The sequence below is a fragment of the Epinephelus lanceolatus genome, chromosome 2 (assembly GCF_041903045.1).
Source record: "Epinephelus lanceolatus isolate andai-2023 chromosome 2, ASM4190304v1, whole genome shotgun sequence".
In the NCBI taxonomy this organism is placed as follows: Eukaryota; Metazoa; Chordata; class Actinopteri; order Perciformes; family Serranidae; genus Epinephelus; species Epinephelus lanceolatus.
In genome coordinates, this window is record NC_135735.1 from 15,634,832 (window position 1) to 15,662,244 (window position 27,413).

Consider the following 27,413-nt stretch of genomic DNA (forward strand, 5'->3'; position numbering starts at 1 on the left):
ATGTAGCACCAATTTCCAAACTATTTTCATCTTTTTACTGCACAGACAGCCTAATTTTATGAGAAGACTTATCTTTCTAGCAGTGAAATACTTTTTAAATGACGACTCAGTCAAATGAAAGAAGAATTGTTAATGGCGGTTTTACAGCCGCCAAAAACTTTGAGTCCAGAGACGGCTGCCACCTCACAATCTGAGCACCAGAGAATGGCTCACATTTTTTCATGACATTGTAGCCTATAACTTGAGCTGTCAAATGCCTAAAACCCTTCACTTTAGAGATGTGGGCAAACGCAGCAGCGCAAAAAAAGTCTCAAAGTCTCCCCACTCAATTTAATGTGGTCCGTCATAGACTCCAGAGGTGGGAGGATGTGGGTGGGGGAAGGTATATATCCTATGTATCATTTTGTTTTACAATTTGAGCTAAATATTTGCTCACAAACTTAATAAATAAAAATACTGACACACACAGACAGACAAACACCATATAGTGGCGACTGCTGACCCACTAACCCCTAAGTAGTCAAATTACAGCCTCCATATTTGCTACAGTACATGCTCACCTGTTGTTGCAGCTATGCAGTAAATCAGCTGCTCCAAAACATCTGCTGCAGTCTAAAATTGTAACCAGTGCACACGGCAGTGACAGCAGAAACCAACAGACTCTTAAAACACTACTTCAGCAAGACCACACTGCAGCGATGTGTGTTCGCTGCATCACCGTAGATATAGACATGTCTAATCATATATGAACAGCTGGATGTGTACATAAACACAATCAGCTTTAATTTACTACTGCACATGTACACAAGCCAAATCTCACCGCCAAGATATAAGAGAACTTAAAAACAGCACATGCAAATTACCCCCAACAATTAAGAAGAATAGAAGACAGTTTAATCACGGTGCAGCCCTTGTTTCATAGCAACATGGCTCTGATCACAGGACTCGAGAATTCAAATTGCTGACAGACTCGTGTCCTTTCCTACGCCCCCACCGTCTCCCTCTCCATTTTTTTCAGTGGCTGAGGTGTTAAAACACTTTACACTGCATCATTACTGGACACAGATACCTAAAAAAAGCAGAGACTGAGCTAACAGAATGAGGACATTAGCACGCAATCAATACCCTCTTAGACGTTTCTGACCCATGCAGAACAATGCTAATGGATCCTGGAGAGAGGTGACTGCACATACACAGAAACAGACCTCTATCAGTGTCATGCTGCAAAGATTACAGTCGCAACCTCTAATTCAGGCTGCATTCCCACATCAAGGGTTTATAAAGAGAGTGGCAATTTACCAAGGTGCCACTAATCTAATTTTAAAATCATAACGCTTTCAGAGGCTTTATCAAAACAGTTACCTCATTTCCCCCCCGAAGAGGAACCTGAGCAAAGCCAGAAAAACACCGACACTTCTCATCTCAAGCAGCTGAGTGAATATTTAACAGAGCTCACCGTGTCAGCTCAAAGAGAAGTGTTAAGATAAGATGAAACTTTAATGATCATTGTGAAGAAACTGGGCCGTTGCTGCAGGATGGGGCAAAAATAAATAAATAAATAAAAGGAAAAAATGAGGTAACCAGACTGTAAACACACGTTTACGCATAAAATGTCAAGAAGAAATATATAAATCAAAATACAATGTTTCCTTTTGAAAAAGTAGTACTCAGATTTATTAAAGTTAAAATATTTTGTCAATCGGCCAATTAGAGTTTAAATTTCTTCTCAGTTTTATTTCCTCTGTTTGCTGGAAACCCTGTCAGAGCTTTCTCTACACATCATGTTCAGAGCTTCTGCCTGAAGTTTCACCTCTTCACATTGAGAGCTGACATTTCACATTTCACTTAACATTGAGCTGAGGTCGTTAACCAGTGCCTTGTTGGGAAGATATGACTGAACTACCCAATTATACAACAGAAAATGAATGCATCCAGCTTTTGATTTTGATTTAAGAACATTAAATGAGCAAAATTGGCACATAAGACTATCAACCTGTCTTTTTTTAATAACCTATAGGTGGAAAGGTAGAAAGTGAAAGGTACAGTGAGTCACTGAACCTGCCACCTCTGTGTGTTACAGGGTAATGAGCAAGATTAACTATACACCTCTGACACCACACACACACATGCACACACACACGCACTACAGACCTAAAGCTTGCATCAATGTCCTGCTCTACATGCGTGAAATTTACTCAAAAACCACCACTAGAGCTGAACCACAATCCAAATATTATGATGACTGACTTAACTATTTCAATGTAACTGTAATAAGCTACCGAACTAAATTGTAAATGAAGTTTGTGTTTTACACATAAGAGTTTTGATTGATGTAGAGCTGAAAGAAATGCAATTCAATTCAATTAATCGACTACTTGACTGATAGAAATCTAGAACTTTATCAAGGTTACTTTGTCAAGCAAAAATACCAAACATCCCCTGGTTCTGCTTCTTTATTATTAGAATATGCTGTATTTCTTTGTATTTTAGGATTGTAAACTGAGTATATTTGGATTTTGGACTGCTGGTTGGACAAAATAAGCCATTCAATGACTCAAGATGGCCTTTAGGAAACCTAATAAGTCAATTAATTAAATTATTTTATGTGATATGGCCATACTATGATAAATGTGAGATGTTTTGTGAGAGAAAAACATTGTGACCATGAACTCACCCATGTCGCACAAGCCTTACACATAACAAGGCTTTACAGAGAAATATGAATATCAAACAGAAAAAGGCATTTACAGATATTGTTGTCATGATACCAGAATATTAAACTTAGATATAATGCTAGTGTAACAAAAAAACATACCCAATGTCTCTTTCAAAACACAGCTAAATGAAAAAAAAGTCCTCAACACACAAAATAGTATTTTTTTTCTCTTTTTTTAAATTACAACCTGCACACAGTGCCAGTACAGAAAAAGTCACTGAGCACACTACTCCAGTCACATGTTGAGAGAGACAATCCACAGTAAATGTTTGAGTATGTACAAAGGAGGAAATGTACATATGCAAAAAACCTATTAAGATTATAAAACCTTGCATACGCCTGCCAGTGCGCAATTTACTTAAATAAATCCCAAATTGTATTGTCAAAAATATCAATTTATCAATACATATTAAAAATTTGAAACTGTTTCAATACTTATCTAACGCAGTATTCATACTACTGATACTACTTTCTCGTTCTCTCCCTTCTCCATCAGCAAGTTGACACACACACCACTGCAGTGCCCCCCCGTCTTCTCCCACTCACTCACACTGCTGTCTTGTCATCACTTGTCTCATTCACTCCGGTTGCACAGAGGCTTCTGTGGCACGGTTTTGTTTTTTCACTTGCACTTAATTGCATTTCGAATGTGTGACAATTTTAAAGGCTTATGAACATTTGAACTACCACAAGAAAAAAAATGTTTCCACTGATGTAAAAAAAAAAAAGTTTTATTCTTAATGTTTAGTACAGTCATTCTGCTTTTTTCTGCTACTAACCAAGAAAAGAGAAGTCGTCACTGTCATGTTACAGCCTTGTTAGATTTTTCTATTAATTAAAAAATTAAGTTGTATACCCCTTAATGTCAAATTTTCCCCGTGGTGTCAAAAAAGGTATTGTATCGAAGCTAGACATTCAGGTATTGTGACAACACTATCCCAAATCATCAGCCTCATATCCTGTCCTCTACACACCAACATTCAACCGTAAATGGTCAATGCAAAACACCACATAAATGTTCAAGAGTTTTCCGTTTTCGTAAATGCACACACATTTACTCATCAAGTTTTATTTTCTTTTGACGTCTTTTGACTTCTTTTTACACGAGGTGTTTTTAAATGTGCTTTATAAATAAATTTGAGTTGAGTTTTTTAATAAATCCCAATTTATGCTTTGAGGCAAACATATAGTTCAAGCCTGTTTACACAGATAAATGACACCCCAGCTGATTTCCTTCCTAATTGTTTCATCTGTACAGCCTTGGGTTGAAAATCTGATCGCAAATCTGTTTGTTTTTTTCACTTATTTTATCTTAGGTACTTTCAATCCTATTGAATGTACAATTAACAGGAATTGTCTCGTTTTAAACACGTGGTATTAAAAAGTATTGAAGTACTGACAACCATGATGTGGGATCTGTGTACGTTAACATACGGCACTACCTGGCTGCCCCCATCTCCGTGGGCCCTGTGACTGTGGTGGCATGTATGAGTGTATGACTGATGAGCAAGCGAGTGAGAGTGGGAGGGTGAGACAGAGGGAGGGGGAAGTGGAGTGACGCTGGCAGCTGTGCCGGTGGTGAGCCGGGCTGCGGATCAAGTGGCACAAGAGGCGCAGAGCGAAGCTGGGCTGGCCAAAGGCCTGGGGGTCAGTTAGAAACTCGGAGACAGCCAGGAGGTTATAGGAGAAATCTTCCTCAACCGATTATGTGTCTGCAGAGAGCAGAGAATCTGCAGAGTCAGTAAGTAAGATAGGAGACGTGGAACATGGGAGAGGAAAGGGCTGTGATCACATGACAAGCACTAAATGCCAGGAGATTTTGTCGTAGCTCGCTCTACACAGAGCGGTCACTTTTTTAAGATGATAAAAACTTGAATGTCTTGTTAGCGAGCCAAAACCCTCGGCCAACTTGTGACTCCATTCCACATATCATAAAAGGTTTTTGTCTAAAAACCTGGAACATGATACTTGAATAATATCAACATTAAAAATGTAAATTGGTCGATATTACTGCACTTGCTCATAACATTTGAATATCTCACTGTTTCACTTACTAACTGGTCAACAATTGCAGACTTAAGTGACGTCTAACTTAATGTTAATTTTGAAGGATATACAGTACAGGCCAAAAGTTTGGACACACCTTCTCATTCAATGTGTTTTCTTTATTTTCATGACTATTTACATTGTAGATTCTCATTGAAGGCATCAAAACTATGAATGAACACATGTGGAGTTATGTACTTAACAAAAAAAGGTGAAATAACTGAAAACATGTTTTATATTCTAGTTTCTTCAAAATAGCCACCCTTTGCTCTGATTACTGCTTTGCACACTCTTGGCATTCTCTCCATGAGCTTCAAGAGGTAGTCACCTGAAATGGTTTCCACTTCACAGGTGTGCCTTATCAGGGTTAATTAGTGGAATTTCTTGCTTTATCAATGGGGTTGGGACCATCAGTTGTGTTGTGCAGAAGTCAGGTTAATACACAGCCGACAGCCCTATTGGACAACTGTTAAAATTCATATTATGGCAAGAACCAATCAGCTAACTAAAGAAAAACGAGTGGCCATCATTACTTTAAGAAATGAAGGTCAGTCAGTCCGGAAAATTGCAAAAACTTTAAATGTGTCCCCAAGTGGAGTCGCAAAAACCATCAAGCGCTACAACGAAACTGGCACACAAGAGGACCGACCCAGGAAAGGAAGACCAAGAGTCACCTCTGCTTCTGAGGATAAGTTCATCCGAGTCACCAGCCTCAGAAATCGCAAGTTAACAGCAGCTCAGATCAGAGACCAGATGAATGCCACACAGAGTTCTAGCAGCAGACCCATCTCTAGAACAACTGTTAAGAGGAGACTGCACGAATCAGGCCTTCATGGTCAAATAGCTGCTAGGAAACCACTGCTAAGGAGAGGCAACAAGCAGAAGAGATTTATTTGGGCCAAGAAACACAAGGAATGGACATTAGACCAGTGGAAATCTGTGCTTTGGTCTGATGAGTCCAAATTTGAGATCTTTGGTTCCAACCGCCGTGTCTTTGTGAGACGCAGAAAAGATGAACGGATGGATTCCACATGCCTGGTTCCCACTGTGAAGCATGGAGGAGGAGGTGTGATGGTGTGGGGGTGTTTTGCTGGTGACACTGTTGGGGATTTATTCAAAATTGAAGGCACACTGAACCAGCATGGCTACCACAGCATCCTGCAGCGACATGCCATCCCATCCGGTTTGCGTTTAGTTGGACGATCATTTATTTTTCAACAGGACAATGATCCCAAACACACCTCCAGGCTGTGTAAGGGCTATTTGACCAAGAAGGAGAGTGATGGAGTGCTGCGGCAGATGACCTGGCCTCCACAGTCACCGGACCTGAACCCAATCGAGATGGTTTGGGGTGAGCTGGACCGCAGAGTGAAGGCAAAGGGGCCAACAAGTGCTAAACACCTCTGGGAACTCCTTCAAGACTGTTGGAAAACCATTTCAGGTGACTACCTCTTGAAGCTCATGGAGAGAATGCCAAGAGTGTGCAAAGCAGTAATCAGAGCAAAGGGTGGCTATTTTGAAGAAACTAGAATATAAAACATGTTTTCAGTTATTTCACCTTTTTTTGTTAAGTACATAACTCCACATGTGTTCATTCATAGTTTTGATGCCTTCAGTGAGAATCTACAATGTAAATCGTCATGAAAATAAAGAAAACGCATTGAATGAGAAGGTGTGTCCAAACTTTTGGCCTGTACTGTATATATATATATATATATATATATATATATATATATATATATATATATATATATATATATATATATATATATATATATCAAAATAATGGTGACAAATGGGCAGCGAGGATGGTCATGATGATGATGAACAGGCGGAACTGGCAGCAGTGTTATAACTGAAACATGGCCAAAGAAAGACAAGATGATGGTCGCCGTGTCCTCTCATCAAAGCAGGCAGCAAAATGGAAAATTATGATTGCTCATCAAGCAGAGGTGTGATGTAGATGAAGTGAAATGTTAAATATTTTTTTGTATGCCTGCCAATGACCTGATGAATTTCATCTCACCATATATTAAGGACTGCAAAAACACATCGTTCTCCGGTGCCAATGACGCAGGTTTGGTTTCCGAAGGGAGGAGGAGGGTTAACTTAGTCAGGGGTGTACCACCACATTAAAATCTTAAAGTGAAGGCTGTTGTATTTTCGCACAAACTTATAAGGATCTACCGACTTATGACTAAGCTGGTCCTCATGCTTTCCATAATCATGGGAGCCTGTGTTTATTATTAAAGCTCTGATCTTACATATCATAGATGAGCATAATTTCACAAAGCAAAAAAGAAAAATGCTGCTTAATAATTGGGGAATTTAACTCCCTGGATTAAATCCCAGGTGACATGTCTTGATGTGATCCTTGATTCAGATCTAAGCTTCAAGTCCCACATTAACAAGGTGACGAAAACATAATTTTTCCACCTCAGAAACACAGTTAAGGTATGACCATTTCTAAATGAAAAAGATGCAGAGAAACTGATTCATGCCTTTTTTTTCCTCCAAGCTGACTCAACTCTTGTAATGCACTTTTTACTGGCCTCCCAAAAAACACCACTGAGAGACGTCAGCTCGTTCAAAACTCGGCTTTTAACCAGAACCAAGAGGAAAGAGCACATCAGGTCAGTCTGAGCTGCTCTGCACTGGCTTCCTGTTACATTTAGAGTTGATTTTAAGGTCCTTCTCCTTGTATACAAAGCCCTACATGGCTAACTCCCTTGTTAACTATCAGCCTATTTATTGCCATTATTATATACAACTGTCCATAATAACTATAGACATGCTTCTCCAGGCTGCACATAAGTAAACACACAGAGATAATATGAATATAAAGGTATTAAAGATGTTGTCCGTACAGGAAATTGGATCAACTTATTCTGATGCACAGGACTCCACAAAGTGTTGCTCTGGTCACCCATAACACCCTTCCCTGCATAGAGAACTTCATGTGTATCTTTGCACAACTTTAATTCAAGCTTGTTTTTTAATAATTTGTTTTGTTTGTTTTTCTGACAAATTGTTATGTGCAATGTTGTTTACAATACTGACCTTCCTGATGTTGGAGATCAACATTAGCTCATACCAGCTTTGGTGTGAGTGCAAATTAATCCTAATAGATGACTGTTTGAAAACTTTCATCAACCCTTTGCTTTCTCTAATCATGAGTAGAAGTACCCAAACTAGTCTGATTTTAGTGATTAATCCAAACTACAATTTGAAAGCACGGGCAGCAAATATCGGACTGTGAGGTGCAGGGTTGACACGTCCCTTTCTAACCCAATTGCCAGAAAAACAGGCACGAAACATTTCTGCAAACCACACATAGGTTTCATTATTATATAGCTGAACTGTTGACACTTTAACTTTCAACGCTGTGGTTAACCTGTAGTTATGTTCAGGCACAAAACCACTTGGGTAAGGTTAGGACAAGATCATGTTTTGGCTTAAAATATCCAGTTCGGGCGCAAAATCCCAGCAAGAAAAGCAGTGATGTCTCAGTAAAAACAACTTGGACAAATGTTTATATGATACATAAAAATCTACAAATTTAACGACGTATTTGTGGTTTGCAGAAATGTACAATGCTAACATTTTATTCTAGCAACAGAGCTGCCCTTTTATCCCCAGTTCAAACAATGCTTTTTCTAAGAGGAACAAAACTTTTATGACACACAGGTAGAGAAACTAGTGTAGACACGACTTTATAAAGGAGCGAGGTGATGGTAACACAGGGAACTTGGCTGTAGTTTGTAGAATTGGCATATACATTACACTAGTTAACAAACCTATCAGCCACAATCTCACTCAACAAGCTCACTTGGAGGAATTTAAATGATTATTATTGGCAGAAAAGTGTCTTTTAGCTCACCAGGCCTCAGCACATGAGCCAAAATGTTAATTTTGGACACTGGCTGTGAGAGAAGTAGTAAGAAATAAAGAAAAAATAGGTAGTTAAAGAGAGAGTAGGATGTCAGAGAGAAAAATATGAGAACATAAAAATGAAAAATATTCAAACCTAAAAAGAGCTGAAAGATTTTTACATTAACTCCGAAAGTAATCACACTAAAGTACAGCAAGAAAACCCTTCACTGTGTTGTCATCGTTGAACATCGCTGTGTGAGAAGTGCGATTCAGGATGAGCGAGAGTCAAAAATGCTGATATGCTCCTCTACTTGCCATATCATCATCACCGAGTTGCCCGGCCATCACGGATGGACGAATATAAGCTGACGGTCTGTCATAGTTAGTGTGCACAGCAGCACAGACTATTCCTCTAGACAGACCTGTCTCCCTTGCAGCTAGTGTACATAATATAAACTATATTTAACATTCATTCGAAATGACTCAACATTCCCTCGCTTTCGGTTACTTTGCTCAGACCCACATCACTTTGACTCACTTAAATTAACTGGAAACAGGATTAAAATTGAAATCAGTGGGAGTCATCTCCATTTTAACTGACATAAGTTTTTATTTAATAGATGTTAATCTTCATGGCTCACATATAGCTGCTGCCTGCAGACATTATATGACACACACTGCTCTGTTACTCAAGGTCACAGGAGAGTGGAGAGACAACAGGACAGGGAGGCTGACAGAGTGGGGGAGCAGAGAGAGGACTCCTGGCCTTGACGATACAGAAGACATACAAACATATAGATGCATATAACGAGAAATTAAGTACATTTTAGATGTTTTTCTGACATTTTCTTTTGTAAAAATAAAACATGCAAGTAGTATTGTCAGTGCTGTAGCTGCATAAGTGCTGCTTGATGACATAACAGATTAGAGTCTTGCCTCTTGTTTCTAGCTGTGGGAAGAGAGCTATTTTGAAGCTAACATATTTTGACTCACAATGCTTTGCAGGGAAACAGAAATAATGCGTATTTATTTATTTCAAAGATTAACCTGCACAAGAAAATGTATTCCTGATGTAAAAATCACAACAGAACTAAAATCCCATATGCTGTTTGCATTTATTTGTCACTTTAAGAAGTTCCATGCACTGGCAGAAACTGCTTACCATGCAAATACTCTATATTTGTATATATCTGTGTCGAGTTCCTGTGAGACCCACCCCTCAGCTGTTGGGTTGGTAATCCTAACTCCTGAACTCTACAGGCCCTTCACCCAAACACAGAGGTGTATGTCAAAAAGACAAACTATGAGGACACAAACAGATTCAAACAACTGTTGACCTGTTTGGTCCCTGAAGTGGCTCTGCAGGTAATCTGTGTGATTTAAGATTGTGGGAAAAGTGATTGCCTGACAGTGTCAGCAGAGGGATACTACCTCTGTCATAATTCTCCTCCAGTTTTCACACAGAGACAAGATCGCCATGGAAACACATAATCTACTCTTTCAGCTAGTGGAGGAAGAAGGTGTGAATATGGGACACAGGCACACTCGTACAGTGTCTATTATCACACGCATGATTTAAGCTCAACATCAAGCTCTTCTGGAAACAAATCAAAATTATTTTGAAAAATGATCTTATTATATAACCAAACGATTCCTGGTTCTTCAACACACAAATAATCAAAAGAAAAACATAACATCAGGTCAAAAATCAATGCAGAAGGATTTGAGTGGAGAGAAGAAGAGCTGATCCAGTGGGACCAATATTTAAAAACACTACAGTCCCTGAAGTGTGACTTCTGTTGGCCGTTTGCTGATGATAGTAAATTATACATAATTGGGTTTAATTGCCACACAACAGGTGCGCAGCTCTTGGCTGCTGTTGGTAATTTGTTAATGGGGATGTTTGCTGATGTTCAGACCCTAACTTCTAACCTACATCTTACTGTTCTGCACTGAATCAATCAATCAATCAATCAATCAATTTTATTTATAAAGCCCAATATCACAAATCACAATTTGCCTCACAGGGCTTTACAGCATACGACATCCCTCTGTCCTTAAGACCCTCACAGCGGATAAGGAAAAACTCCCCCCCCAAAAAAAACCCTTTAACGGGGAAAAAAAACGGTAGAAACCTCAGGAAGAGCAACTGAGGAGGGATCCCTCTTCCAGGACGGACAGACGTGCAATAGATGTTGTACAGAACAGATCAGCATAATAAATTAACAGTAATCCATGTGACACAATGAGACAGAGAGAGAGAGAGAGAGAGAGAGAGAGAGAGAGAGAGAGAGAGAGAGAGAGAGAGAGATGCAGGTAATGACAGTAGCTTACAACAACATTAATGAAAGTAATAATATTATAGTTATAGTTCTGGCTACTGTGGTACAATATGTTGAAAGTATGTATTAATATCTGACAGTATACTTGTGTGACAATAGTCATATGTGTATAATAACAGTAGAAGTATGACTAATGACTAATGATGGCAGCAGCAGCAGGAGGCATCTGGCAGGACCACGGCAGCAGCACAACCACACACGTCACGCTGTCCAGGCACCGCTGCGATATGAGTTAATACTGAACCATTAACATATATTTGTAAACCTTAAATAAACTCATAGCGATCTTAATAGAGACCAATTTAGCTAGGCAGCAGGCTGAATCACATTTAAAGTGATGCTATGTGGGCCTAGACATAATTATGTTTAGTCGTGTACAAATGACATGAGAAATGTGATATTATGTATGGTGTATATACTCTCAACCAGTTGACCAGCATTGATATCACATGCCGAGGGGCAGGGCAAAGTGGCAGTATTTGACGCCCTGGGAATGACAAGAGCATTTTCTAAGATCTCTTTTTTTTTTTTTTACTACGAGATGTCTCTCTTTTTCTTTTTTTTTCTTCCCAGGCTGTGCTTTTCTGACTCTAATTTTCCAGCTGTGAAACAACAATTATCTCATTTGATAAACATCACAATTTGGGCTGAGTGATAAATCATTTAGAGGCTTACATCATGCCATGGTGATAATTCCATATAATTATTGACCAACAAATTTATGTCCAAATTGGAGCTAAGAGATAAGTCGAATAATCAGTAAGTGAATAAACCATCTCAGTCCATGGGGATCTGGATTAGGAACCGGAGGGTCACTGGTTCAAGTCCCTGCCCAGACCAAATATGGAGCGTGGACTGGTAGCTGGAGAGGTGCCAGTTTGCCTCCTGGGCAATCTCTCCATTTAATGCATATATAGGTCCTGTTTGTGCATGTGTGTGTATTTCAGGCCTGTGTGTATATGACAACAGAGTGGAAAAAAATAATTTCCCCTCGGGGATTAATAAAGTATATATTCCTCCTTCTCCTCTTCTTCTTTCTTCTTCAAATCGAGCCTACACTTTAATATTTTTTAGCTCCTCAACTATAAAAATATTGCTGCTTCTCTGCTTTTTATCTGTTTGTCAATTGACTATATTTTGATTTTGGTCATGAAAACACAAGTGATTTGTAGACATAACCTTGTATTCTGAGTAACTGTGATGGGCATTTTTATAGTCAAAACAATTATTTGATACACTGAAAAAATGATCACCACATTAATCAACAGTGAAAACAATAATTAGTTGCTTTTCATGACTCAGAGCATGTAATTAAGATTAGCTGTTGAGCTGTTGTTTAGCACATATAAAGAGTTTGGTCTGGTGTAAAGCATGATGGTGGAACACGGTTCATTTATTTGTGATTTTTCATATATTTGCCATGCACATGTATTGATGGAAAATATCCTATCATGATATTGATTTCAGTGTTTTTTTTCCCCCAGTGTTTTAATGAGTCGGATGTTTGAAGGGTAAAACAGGCAGCCATAGATGACTGTCCTCACACCAGAAGCAGCAGAGCACAGGAATATTAAATGGTCCAGTGTTGGGTTAATGTTCATCAATGGGAGCTGCAGATTTAACATTAACATGCTTCACATTTCCTTTTGTTAAATTCTGGCTTTGAGTGCTCCTCTTCGGCCTCAACCATCTCTCCTGAGTGCAGTTAAATGTTTCCCATCATACTCACACACAGACACATAGTATGCACACACACACATACCTTGGATCCATCCACGCTGATGATGCGGTAGCTGTTGCGTGTGCTGTCGTAAAAATAAGAGACGGTGACGGCCTGCTTGCTGGCAGGGACCCAGTTCTTCTTGGTGGTTGGGTCGATTTGGAAGACGTGGGCCCTGGTGGTGTAGATCGGCTGCTCCCTGGACAGCAGAGGACAGAGGAGAGGTGCAATATGAGCAAAGGATCACTGTGAGACACACAATATGTAACCACAGGGAACAGGGACGCTGTGTTGTGTCTCCAGAGATACAGAGTCCTGAGAGTTTCAGCTTGGACAAGCAGGTGATAATGTAACAAACACTAAATCTTAAACCAAAGCCAGGAGCACATCAACACCCCCTCCCTTCTCACAGGCGTCGGTAACACATATCTAGGTGTTTGTGTGAGACTGTCCATGCGTATGTACTCCCATCTTTTGTCAAATGGAAGATTTCCCTTGTGCACCACAAACATCCAGACAATTATCTACTTGTGGTAACACAGTCAAACTAGAGAAGACTCACTGTAGAGTCGTAAAAAGAGAAAGGCAAACAACTACTTTGAAGTAAAATCTGTCAGAATAAGCAGTGATGTGCCGGATAGTCTGGTGTGTGTGGACATTAAATGTGTTCAGAGATTCACATTTGGAAAAATGTTCTTGGCATCGTGGGAATAACTTCAGCCATATCACCCAGCCTTATTAGAAACAACTTTCTTCACATTGCGTCTGTACTCTTCAGCCTGTAAAAACATTTCTCAATTTCTAAAAAAGAAAAACTTTATGCATGGCTCATTGCAGAACAGCTCTTAATCATTTTAACTATTTTAGTGATGTTTTATTTTATTTTCTTTGGTCGACACCGATTATTTTACCCTAATGATTTTGTGTCATAGGAGGAGGATCTCAATCGATATTAAACCATGACAATTATCGCCAGCAGTTACAAAGTTCCTCCAGCGCCAACATTGTAATGAGTGATATGAGTACTAGGAGGATGAGCAAAGCTATTAACGTCAATGGTAAAATAATGTTTTCATTTCAAACCCTAAAATTAAACCTACAATAAAATCAATGGTGAGTTACCTTTATAGAGCAAACCTAAACTGTATTGGAAAGCACAATGTTAACATGACTTACACTCATCGTGATTAACCAACTCCAACCAGTAAAATATGATTTAAGTTTGTCTGTACTAGTGGTACTGCTACATCTGGTCATATTCCAAATCCAGTATTAAATCTTCTGACTAAAGACAGTAGCATTATAGATTGCATTTAACTGCTGGAAAGATGTTTCTTTTATACAACTGGGCTGTCTATGCAGTAGAAAGACACAAATACTTTTAAATTGGTGCTACATGACCAGAGAAAACAGCTTGCTCAAGAGGTAGAAAACCTACAACCACCAGACAACACTGCCCAGCACTGGACCAGTAAATGCTCCCGCTGGTAGGTGACATAACATTATATTTGATCAGCACTGCTTATTTTTAAAGCTCTGATCTCAGTTTTTTCATACACCCTTCTCACAATACAGTAAATGCACCTATTTCCTTTTCACAAACTCTTGTAGTTTATCAGCATTGCCTAGATTTACAGTTTGATCAGAGTTTGGTCTGAGTTGGAGAAACAGAGAAAGGAAGGCATCTCTCTCTCGATCGCTTCTTCTCTGTGTGTCCATGGTGGCGGGCATATGATAACGAGGAAGTACAATCTGTAATTTGAGAAACCCGAGCCCGAGAGCCAGCAAAAAATCTTCCAGATTTAAGCTTAGAGATGAGCAGGGAGATCTGGGCACTTGTGAGATGGAGGAAGTTTTCCACAGTTCATTTACACATACTACCCACACTGTTGTGATACAAAGCTGGTTGAAAAATTGGCAAAGTATCTGTTTGACTTACCGACAGTTTTAAATAAGGAAGCTGCAAGTCTGGGTATTTCACCAAATTGCACTCAAATCTAAAATGGAATTAGCTATCAAAACCAAACTCAACAATGACTGTGATGGGGAATAGTTTGAAATCATGTCTTTGAGAGGTTCAAGTAATCTGCCTCCCGGCATCAAGCAGCTCGCTGCCCGCTGCCCGTGTGATTCAGAAGAGAAGCATCAACGTGAGGATGAAGGAGCAGGATCAGACCACCTGTTAAACTTGAATGACTGCAGACTGAAAAAAACAACAGTGGAAATTCTCATGTTTACACAGACACGTCGCTTTCTCTCTAGACACTGTGATTATCCTCACTCACTGTCACTATACACACACACACACACATACACACACATGCACAAATAGCATAGCCTGACTGGGATGCTGAGTTGAAAGCTGTTTTGAAAATATGTTCAGAGAACCCCCCTCTCCACTTTCAATGTTTTCTGTTTAAAGCATCAAAGTGAACAGCATACTATGCATGCATACTATGCATGCATACTATACACTTAGAGTACTTTTACTTTTACAATGCTGCAGGTGATAATATTTGTACTCTACAGACTGCATGACTGAAAAAGATAGGACAACTACACATTTAATCCAATCTTCAGAAAGGCTGCGTCATACTTTTCTACCTTTACTAGATTCAACATCAAAAGCCATGTTGTCACATCCAAGAATATTTCTAGGACGTTGTTAAAGTGCAGCTTGTGGTAAAAATAACCACACCTGTACGCAGTAGACTCATAATCTCAGTTCCATACAGTCTTGGCACTTGCCATTGAAAGAACACCACTGCTGAAAGTGAAAAACTAGTTGTACTTTTAAAACGGTAGTGCTTTGCAGGGACCGGACCCAGCAAGTTTGAATTATCCACTGGAAGCTCTCATTTTAAAAAGGTGAGTGCAGGTGGTTGTGATGCTCCTCTATAAAGTTCCAAGAGCGAAGAATAATTAGGTGGAGTGGCTGGATGAGAGGGATCAAAGGACACCTCAAGAACTCAATAATGGCTGCAGATGAAGAATATGGGGGAGACAGATGGGAAGTACTTATCTTGCTGGAAGTCAAAATGTGAATGTGTTTTTCAGACAGGGTGAAGTTTACTGGGCACTAAATGCTTCACACCTCCCTTTATAGCCTACTTGAAAAAGTTGATATATCACCTCTGCGTTTCCGTCTCGGTGTTTGTCTTCTTATCTCATTATCTTTTATGCTGTTGGTTTGTCTGGGGATGTTTTGCATGTAAAGTCATCCTGGTCTCTCCTTCTTAAAAATGTGTTTCTTGGATCATCGCCCTCATCATGGATCTATTTACACTATGTATATTTGCATTCTTCCGATGTCATATTGCTGCAGAGCAACATCCTTCTGGATGAATAAAGTTTTATCTTATCTTGTATCATGTGCATGGTTACATGAAAATCTGTCATGTGTCCTCAAATAATAAGCAAGTCCTACTGAAAGCTTCATGATGAACTGACTATATGCGCTAGATTAAAGCTATAGTAGGTAACTTTTATAAAAAAAAAAAAAAAAATTTGTCATATTTTCTGAAATTGTCACTATATCCTGACAGATAATATGTGAAGGAAACATGTTTCTCCGGCTCCTCTTGGTGCTTCTAATGACATTTGCAATAATTCACCACGGACAAATACAACCAATCAGAGCCAGAGGAGTCTCTGACATAATGTCAATCACTGGGTCCGCACCATAACCACATGAGGCAAGTAGGTGGAGTCTGCACACCATTTGATGGGTAAGACTGATAAGACAGAGTACTGATCAATGTCATTCAGACTCAAATAAAATCATATTGTGTACAATACTGTCAATTATTTGTCACCTGTCAGCCGACGTTGTTTTGTCAGCTGACAATTACGTGGATGCTGCTGCTTGATAACAGGTTACGCTCCATTTAAACTACTTTCCCGGCCCTCACAGTAACTTGTTAAACAGTGCACTGGTGAACTGAAATAGAGCGGGCTCGCCGCTCATACACATGCTACGAAGCCCCGTTCCCCCGTGCATGCTCTCATTCAAAATCGACTGCAGGAATGCTTATAGCAACTTGAGGATGTTATAGCAACATGAGGATGTTCATTCATACATTTTCCATAAGTGTTAATCCTGTTGGGGGTCGCGGGGGTGCTGGAGCCTCTCCCAGCTGACATTGGGCGAGAGGTGGGGTACACCCTGGACAGGTCGCCAGACTATCACAGGGCTGACACATGGAGACAGACAACCACTCACACTCACATTCACATTCACACCTACGGACAATTTAGAGTCACAGATTAACCTGCATGTCTTTGGACTGTGGGAGGAAGCTGGAGTACTCAAAGAAAACCCACACTGACACTGGGAGAACATGCAAACTCCACACAGAGGGGCTCCCCCACCCCGGGTTCGAATCATGAACCCTCTTGCTGTGAGCGACAATGCTAACCTCTGCACCACTGAAATTAACTGATTTTGGTCAGAAATGTTTTCGGCCTGTTTGTGTTCTCAACAAGCTGTTAGGTGTTCTTTAGTTTTTTGTTTAATTGTGTTGTTTCTACGCAGAATTTTCCCTTAGATCTTTGGAGACTCATTCTCTGTAAAGTCCATAACATGCTTCAGATCAGAGGTTACTGAAAAAAATGACTCATCACTAAACTCCACTGCACATGGTCATCCCACTTGGTCACAAACATGGTCCCAGGCGTGAGCTTTTCTGGCAAACTTTCTACAACATCAATTTTTTGTTGTAAACCCTGTGAAATCCTGATCCTCTATCCTCGATTACTTTCCCCTCTTGGCCTGCCATTTACTTTAATGACATGAAGGATTTCAGCTAAATGTGTGAACTGGACACAGTGACACAGCCACACTTTGCTTGGTGCAGCAAAGAAGTAATTCACGCCCAACAAAAGCCATTACAAATATTGCGATTTTTAAGAGTGCAGGGATGTGATTAGAAAAAAAAGCCTAAATCCAAATCATCTGAGAGTATGTTCTTAAATTGTCACTAAAATGATACTAAAAAAAGCTGCTAAAGATAGAAACATAAGCACATTTCCTGTATAGCAAGAGGGTTCATTAACAGTGCACAGATGGTGCCATTGTTTTTGTAATGCTGTATAGCAAGTGGCAAAGCAAGTTGACAAGAGAACATTCAGTTCAGTATTACTTTAATGTACTACTATGAGATCCTGGGGAAAATAATGTCAGACAGACAGGCAGGCAGGCAGGCAGCGAAAATTCATGAGCTAATAAAGCTTTTACTTCCATTGGGATTATGGTTCTCACAGAAATGAAAGCCTAATAAATTCACTGTCCTTTTTAAGCCTAATCTCAGTCTTCATCTGCTTTGGGAACAACAAAACCCATTATACAGATCACTGTTGTCGCTTTACATACACACGCAAACACACACACACACACACACACACACACACACACACACACGCTGACCTTTGCAGTGGCAGTGTCTGGAGCCAGCTCACACTGGCAGGGGAAGAGAAGTGAAAGGCCACTGCTGAACACATGGATGCACTCAGACAACTGTTGGTGGAATCCAGTGATCTGCTTTTCTGAGATAAAAAGCATTAGGTTGATTGATTTTACTGGATAAAAAAAAAAAAGAAGAAGAAGGCGTCATTTGGGACTTCATGACCGCTGGATTCTTTCTACTGCTGACTGTCGAGTGCTCTGTCCCATCTGGTGCTTTAAATTATTTACAGGTGTGTGTGTGTGTGTGTTTCTGTGTGGGGGGAGCAGGTTTGACTAAGTATCGCACTATCAATGCCTACGTACACCTACACACCCACCTCGGGCCCATCCACACTGATGATGAAGCAATCGTGTTGTGTACAGGCATAAGAATAAATTAAAAACGTAGGAATGCGCTGACAGCCAGAAACCTAAGGACTAAGTCAAACTGTATCTAGAAATATGAAAAAGGTGTTGCAAAAGGCTGCCATGTCCGTCTGATAAATAATTGCACTACAAAACGTCTGAGCTGCAGCAATATTGTAAGTGATGCATGACTAAGCCTGCTGGCCTCTTGTTTCTTAAATCCTTTAAAATGTTAGCTTGATCAATACCTGTGATTTATCCAAACACTGTATTCTCCTGAGTTTAAGTGAAGTTTGCTGAGAGAGGGATAATCCTGCTGCTTAAAGACAACATTTTAAGATGATGCAGGATGACACCGTATCATGAGAGGAAGTGTGAATAGCAGCAGGCGGCTTCTATCTTTGACTAAGAGTTTGGAAGGTGATTTTAATGCGAGGGGTTGCGGTCACGTTGCATTTGTGCTCTGCTACGCCTGTAGAATTCAGGTATATCTTCCAACGAGTGAGAAAACAGCCTTGTCCAGATTCCTGAGTTTAAGAATTCACTCCAGGCTCATTCCACAAACAAACGTTCCCCATCAATCACAGCCATCCACCTCTCTTTTCAAATGAAAGTGACAACTGTCAGCTGTTTAGATTATTGATGAATGAATTGGGAATCGGAGGTCATACACTGATCAGGCTGTGGGGGCTTTTTCAGCCTGTTTGACATATATCAGCACTCAGCAGCTTTAGTGCGCTCCAACATTCTTCACGTTCCTACAGACAGTGAACGTAATGTCACTTTACCAGCTCCAGAAATCACACAGCACATGTGAGGAAGCACATATAGTTATGCAAACAGAGATAAATGGGTGTTAGGTTTGAATCTGACAATGAAGAGGTGCTTAAAAATTAAATACAAAAGGTGCAAACTTATTTGTTATTTGATAAGTTGATGGTTTTTTTGCTGTCCTGTGAAACTTGAGTAAAATAAGTGTTTTTTTGTTACAGAGGTGTCAAGCCTCTCTCTGAATGGGCCAGCAGAGAGATAACATCAACACAGAATGTCTGGGTTTTACACCATGTTTGGAGTGTGAAATGGACTGAGGAGGAATAATCTAGCGCACTGTAGATCCAGGTACTACTGGGTGCAGGTCCACAGGCACAATGATATGAACGAGCCTGTAACGCTTTAATAGGATCTCTTCATTAGTGAGACAACATCTTTCTGCCAGTGGGACTTTATAACATCACTGGCCTGTTTATAAGTAGATATGTTTTCCCCTTTTGAATCCTCCGGAGGCAAAACAGAAACCTGAACATTTTCAGTGAGATGCACCACGTTATTGTCAGTGACAGGATGAAAGCACTCTCTGTGCAGCAAACAGCCATGTGAACATAAGACACAACTTTGGAGGCATAAATACGTACGATGTACAGTACAGACAGTGAACAACACATCACATTACTCCACCACTTCAAGTGCTATTATGCTGAATTCACATTTCACAGATTATTTGTCTCCATGAGATGGGCATTAGAACAGGAAAATCACCAGGCTACATCAATTACTAAAGGTCATTATATCGCAAGCAGAATGTGTATAAAACGCTGTCCTTGAAGGTAAGTGGTCTGACTAATACAGGGAATTTGCATTTCTGTCTATTCAAAGAACTTAAGTGACGAAAGCTGCATTAGTCACTTAAAGATCTACAGTAGGAGGAGGAACACCGAGTTAGAGCACTTATCCCTCCTCAATTTCTCTGCTGGTGCGGACGACAATAAACTACAATTGGCTTTCCTGTGGCAGCGTGTAACAAAAGAACATCTTCTCCCAAATCTGTCACAGAGGCAAAATGAGAAACTCATAACTGGGTCACAAGGTGCACAGATCTGGTGACTGACTATGTGAAAATAGCAAATTAGAAACAAATGTGCAGCATTCATTTGTGAACGGAAAAAAAATGAATTTAATATCTTGGTTTCTCATTAGCCCGTGTAATCTCGCTCATATATCAGACGAGCAGGGCTGAGGCTCTCCGTCATTTTTACCTGCGAGGCTGCAATATTAGTGAGAGCTGCGTTTTGTCTGAGTGAATGAGCAAAGAAGGCAGGAGAGGAAAGCTCTGTGGAATCATCCCTACAACACCACCTGGGCTTTTATCGCAATAAACACGGAGCTCTGCTAATGATGTCAGGGGGGTCAAAGAAGAACAGGGTTGCTCGCAGATACTGTAGCGCGCAATAACCTGGACTAAGATCCCTGCTGAGTGAGACAAATATTTAATAGTGAAACAGCAGAAATGAATGAATTAATCAGTCAGAAGAGAACGATGGCAGCTCCACACAAATGCTTTTATGTTCTCCTGACATTTACAAAAAGGAGCATGTTTGTCTTAAGAGCGACTTGATGTGAATGTTTTTATTGTCAGTATCATTCATCTGTTAAAAGGTTAGTTTGAGGCATTTCTTCTTTGGTAGATGGTGTAGTGGAGAAAGCAACAAATGTTGGAAGGGAGGGACCGAATACGCATTCAGTGCTACTGCATTTGATTTCATTTGATGTCTTCTGATGTTTTCTCTATAATTTTACTGACTATCTTTTTAAAACAGATTGATATTTTACTAAATGATGATTTAAGATGTTATTTTTAAGGCATTTTAGCTTTATTAAATAGTTAGCCATCACAACGAACCTCTTAGGGCCAAGACGCATGCTGTGATTTTTGCGCTGTCAAATCTAGTGTTTTCAATCTAGACACTTAAAAGCAAGAGTGACCCCATTGTGGTGCACAGGCATTGCTAAGTGTCTATTTTTCAACGTGTTGATGGCTGCACCCAGAGATAAACAAAGCTCAACTTTTGGAATGCATCAGCACGCACGTAACCCCAACCCCATTTCATGTGATGAGGAATAATCAATCACAGCTGCCAGATATCTCTCGTTTTTCCGTAAATATACATCTATGATAAATATGGTGGACAAGTTGACCATTTTAGTGCAGGGCTACTCAGCTTTACTGTCACATGGACAATATTTAATATACACTTAAAAAACAACACCTGCAAGAAGATCAGCCACAAACTCAGCATTTCTATGATCCAGTGCTGATTATGGTCACTAAGCAACGTCAGTTTTGAAAAAAGATGTCAGGTGCACACTCTAAGACTAGACGCAAAAATATTTTCTTTTATTCAAGTACCAACGTTTCGACTAGACCATCTTCATCAGGGTTTTACAAGACACTGAGCTACCAAATATTGTATAGGACACACAGGTGAGCTCTATAATGAGAGGGAGTGTCTTCAATTACAGGCACATGCCATGGGAGGAGCCGACAATCAACACAAATTGCCACACAGATGAGACAGGAAAAAAAGCACAATATGATCAAGGCTCAGAGGCTGTTTACATGTGACCAGCTATTTTCATAAACGGACATTTCACCGTCTCCGTCTTCAAAAAGATCTTCGTTTACGCTTACCTGTGTATATATACACAAGAGCATGCCAAACCTGTAGGTGGCAGTGTAATGAGAAGCTCAAGCCTTCCATGTATCCATTGTCACCATAGCAACATAGGTCGCACTTTTGACACAGGCGCAAGTTCCGGCGCATACTGTGACGTCGGCTGCCTATAACTCCGTTTATCTCCGTTTATCTCAGTTTACATGCAAACGCGCAACCGGAGTTTTCCAAAATCTCCACTCTGGCCGGAGTTTTTAGAAAGACTTGTTTTCAGAGGAGAAATCTCCGTTTGCGTGTAAACGAAGGGCACAAACGAAGGAAGATGTCTCCGTTTATCAAAATCACCATGTACTTGTAAACGGCCTCTCAATTTCCATTCAAGTATAATCTTAAAGACACAATATAGACAATTCAAAAGTACAATTCAAAAACACTTATATTCTTCTCAGTTATCAAAAAGTAGTAGACAATAAAAAGTATCATTATTTTAAATGCAGCCAAATCAGGAAGAGAAAAATGCATTTAAACAGCACTTAAGGTAGAAAAGAACAGAATACTCCTGTTTTTTGAAAAATGAATTCCTATAGGAGGGGGAGACTGCAAAACAATTGTTAGGACTTTGAAAAAAGACATCTAGATATATGAAACATAATTGTTAATGATTTAGTAGAAAAATGTTAAATTTTGAATACAGTTTTAGAAAAAGAATTTTTAGGAAAAAAATGAATTTAGAAAAATCTACTTACAATAGTAATGGTAGATAATTGAAATAGAAAAAAAGTTACATTTTAGGAATTTTGGAAAAATGTTTAAGGAACATCAGGCACAACCTGCCTCCATGCCCTTGAAAGGTGGCACAAGAATAGCACCCAGCATCTGACCCCACGTTTTCCAGGTGGTAAAAGACGTCCTTATAGAACATAAAGTCTTACTGCCAGATGTGTCGGATCAATAACTCAAAAACAAAAATCCTGCACGCTACAGTTGCACAATATATCATTTTTAATTGCCACCTGATGTCAACTTGCGGGATAAACAGATTGAGAAAGACTGTGTCATTGCACTCAGGGATTTTTTGAGTTAGTTGAAAAAGAGCATCAGCTGAAAACTGAACTTTAGATGTAACTATCATTCTTTCTGAAATAGTGCTTTCTGTGTTCAATTCAATGTTCAACGGAAATAATTTCCTTTTATCTTTATTATTTGTTAGATTTTAAGCAGCATACTGAAAGCAGCAGGAATGCAAAACTACACTTTAGTATCTTTTAGTATCTTTTTATCAAAGTAATATCGTTATCACAATACTCAACAGTGTTACAGCATATCATATAATCTCCTCATGTCGTGCAGCCCTACTGCACACTCACACTTGATATCGATTCCTTGTAGTTTATCAACACTTGCTCCAATCCTCAGAGCGTCAACAGGTAAAATTCATTAATGTACGAGGACTGAAACATTGCTAATAAAGTGATCTACAGCAACTACATTTTCTTGTTTTGTTCAGCATTATTTGGTAGTAGAATGAATCACTTTGACTATTTGCTGCAAGTTATTGAATTTAATTTAGTGCTTAAAGGATTAATCCTTGAATCAATTAGTTGTTTAGCAAAAAATAAATCAACAACAATTTTGATATCAGATTAGTCACTGCAAAAAATGATCAAGCAAAAATGTCAAGGATTTGCTGCGTTACTCCATTCTACACTTTTAATCTAATACCTTTGGGTTTTGAGTTTTTAGTCTGACCAAACAGAAAATTTTAAAGGCGTCACTTTGGGCTAACAGAGGTTATGAAAGGGATCTTTCACAGTGTAAACCAGTGCTTTTAGCTTGTGGGCCCTTAGTATGTTGAGAGGTGTGAATAGTTCAACAGCAAAGTGTTTTGTTTTTCTTCTCGGATTGTTTTTTGAGGGATTTTCAGAGCCCTGAAGAAGTAGAGAACATGCAGCATTTTACAAGAAAGGGTCAAGAGATTAACATGTTTTGAGATAGGATAGTTAACTTTTTACCTCTATCATACGTCACCAAATTTACCAAACTGTATCTAACCTCCAGGTTAAAAACCACAGGATGAAATGGATGAACAAAAAAGTAATTGCTAGATTAATCAACAATTAATCTAATTATTAGCTTCAACCTAGCTGTTATCCTACATTTTTACCATATTGGTATTATACTGAATACTCTTTTAATCTTACTGTTGTTTTCAAATTATATCATTTTCTCATTGTTTTTGACTATTAAAGGTGACCTTCATTATAACTACCAATGTTTTGGCATCATATAGTCCACTGAGCTAAGAGACAGAACCCCACGCAACAAAGGCAGCAGGCCAGATTCAAACCAGCAACAACAGCAGGTCCCCCTCCACCACTCTGCTCTAGGAAGCAGAGCCCAACTTAATCTGAGAGCTGGGGAAAAAGGAAGTGAGGAAGTCTCCACAGAAGCGCAGCATGGCAGCAGATGGCCTCCTAGGCCTCAACCATCTGGTGAGGAGACGTCCAATCCGCCATCAGTATGTCCCCTTTCATTTACCCATGATTCTTAAACAGCGAGACCTGCTTATTCTCCCCTACTACACCTCTACAACCCTCCCCTGACGCCATCAGCCTCAACCAGAGAACACAAGCTCCAATTAGACCAAGAGTCTACTGTCCTGCTGGGGCAGCCAAGAGACCCACTGCCACGTCACATGTCACACAGCCTAATCAATGAGTGTTAAGCCTTTAGCTGTCACTCTCTTGCCAGCCAGGAGATTATCATCTATCCCTGTGTTAGGGCTGCTCCCAGCATGGCTTATTTTAAATAGCAATATGCTGATTGCACTGCTGACTGTGTGACCACTTATTCTGTGAGATGAGGCTTTCAGGCAAAGTAACATGCAAAGCGTAAGCTGCAAAACTGTACTTAAAAATACAATTATCATCACTTACTTTCCCCATGTTATTATCAGCATTTCCTCGGCCTCTTTAAATCAAGCAGTCTTGATAACATTTAAATTACTGGGCATGCTGCACACATAAAATATGATAATTTGGACTGATACAATATTTAGCTTTACAAATCATGTGGAAATGACATGATCAATAACAAACGTGTCAAGGTCAGGAGGGTTCTGATGGATCACATGATCAGAGTAGGAAAGGCACAAAGAAAGAGAGATAACGGAGGGTGTTAATATGTTGTGCGACTTATAGTTAATCTTTAACTCCATTAAGGAGCAAAGAGCAGGAACAAAAGGACACCTAAATCCTGCAAATAACACAACAAACGATCTATAGTTCCTACCGCCAAACGCACACAAACTCACTTTTATCTATATTGACTTGTCACTGAGAGCAGGACACACTGAATAATTACCAAGTGTAATTAGAACTCCACAATTAAGCACGCATGTGAGCTTAAACTTATTGTTCACCTCAGAAAAATGATCAAACTATTTCAAGTCATTTTTCAAGACAAAGAATTTCCAAGTTTCAGCTTCTCAATTTGGGGAATTTCCTGTTTTTCTATGTCTTATTCGATAAGAAACGCCATACTTTCAGACTTTGGGCTGCTGCTAGGGAAAACAGGCAATTTAATTACTTCACCTTGGGCTTCAGGACACTGGGATCGCCATATTTTAAACTCTTTTCTAAAATTTAAAAGACTCACAAGACAGACAAAATGATCAGCCACAGATTAATAGCTATTCTAAATCATTTTTAGCTGCAGCCCTAGAAATAATTAGCTGATTAACTGATTAATCACTTGACAGAACACAAATCTGCAACAATTTATTAGCTGTTTTAAGGTTCAGCATGTACGATATAGGGAGATTTTGTGAAATATAGCAGTAAGGATTGCAGATTGCAACCAGCTGAAACTTCCCCCGGTAAGAATTCCTTCAGTGATCGTTGCTCAGGTGGTTTAATCGGGAGCTAAAGTATCAGCAGAGGTCGACTCCTCTCCAAAACAAACGGGCCAGGGGTCTTTTTTTTCGGCTTTTGTCTGTATGTACATCTTATAACGAATCCTATGCATTGTTTTATAAATGAGACGAATGAGAATAAAGCAGTTTAACGTTACAAATCAGTGTTTTTACAACGCTGCTTGTGGCAGCAGCGCTTCTAACTACAGCGGCTGACACAAAAATGCCAAAATACAAATGGCCCTATCTATAGCCAGTGTTTGCTTTGTCCATCTGGGCTACTGTAGAAACATGACGGTGCCACATGGCAGACTCCGTGGACAAGGACATGCTTCCTATGAAGATATAATGGGCTCATTCTAAGGTAAGGAAAACACAACTCCTATATACGTATACGTATACGTATATTCAATTTCTGCCAATTTCATGTAATTTGTTGTCATTTCTTAAACAAAAATGTCCAAAATCAGCTGGTTTCAGCTTCATAAATGTAAATATTTGATGGTTTTCTTGGTCCACTATGATAAATAAATACTTTGGGGTTTCTGGCTGCTGGTCAGACAAAACAAGATATCACCCTCAGTTCTTATAACTGAAGATGGACATTTTTCACTGTTTTGACAATTATTAGACTAAACAATTAATTGCAGAAAATAATTAGAACATAGTAAAAATAATCGTTAGTTGCACCCCTACACAAACCCCACCAGTCTGTAACTCTGAGAGAACGGCTGGTCAGATTAAATTTCCTGGGAGCCATTTGTTTTCGCCTTCACTAAAAAGTACTCAGCTGTCAAGTGATACTGCTGGCTGGCACTGACTGAAACCAGGGTCCGGACAAAGGAAACTTGTTTCCATGTCTCTGTCAGTAGGTGTGACCTCCTGTCTTGGACTGGCTTCCTTGCTGCTGCTGGTCCACTGGGCCAGTTTCATGACACAACACTACTGAGTCCTGCCAGTTTCAAACCTGCTGGGTGAGTATGCCAAACTCTTAAGAAGGAGTCGAGACTGATGAACTGGTTTCTTACACACACACACACACAAACATGTCTGCTCAGGAGACACAATCACTGTGGCATTGGGTGGCACTTTACATAATGACTAAAAACTAACGCTGCCTCTGATTCACACCTTGCCTAATACTTTCTACATAAACTGAGTTTCCTTGATGTCACAAATGGACCTTTTTTATAAAGTTTACATCATTTTTTTCAGGGCCAGATTGTGAAATAAATTACACTGAGCTGTTATTATTGCAATTTCTAAGTCAAATAAAAGCCACACAAAGAGGAGTAGGTGCTCCAGAGAGAAAACTCAGTAATATATGTAGATGTGAGACAAGCTGATGATTGCATAACTATGGAACTGAGCCACAGAGCCAACACTCACTCCACAGTAGACTGTGAAGGCAAAATAATGTACTGTACCCTGTAAACACCTATGAGAGTGCACAAGTGCCTCCAGCCCTGTGGACAACACACACACACACACACACTTCAAGAAGTACCATCTCTCCTTATTAGTGGGCAGTGTTGACTTTGCCAC

At 39.6% G+C, this 27,413-nt stretch overlaps 1 protein-coding gene across 2 annotated transcripts in view; it reads right to left on the reverse strand.

The window, feature by feature from the left end:
* Positions 1-27,413, reverse strand: part of homer2 (homer scaffold protein 2) — a 45,452-nt gene that overhangs the window by 16,798 nt on the left and 1,241 nt on the right. For both annotated transcript variants that reach the window (XM_033625525.2, XM_033625517.2), the window contains exon 2: positions 12,740-12,896. In XM_033625525.2, coding sequence (XP_033481416.1) covers positions 12,740-12,896 — 157 coding nt within the window. The remainder of the gene's footprint in view (positions 1-12,739; positions 12,897-27,413) is intronic.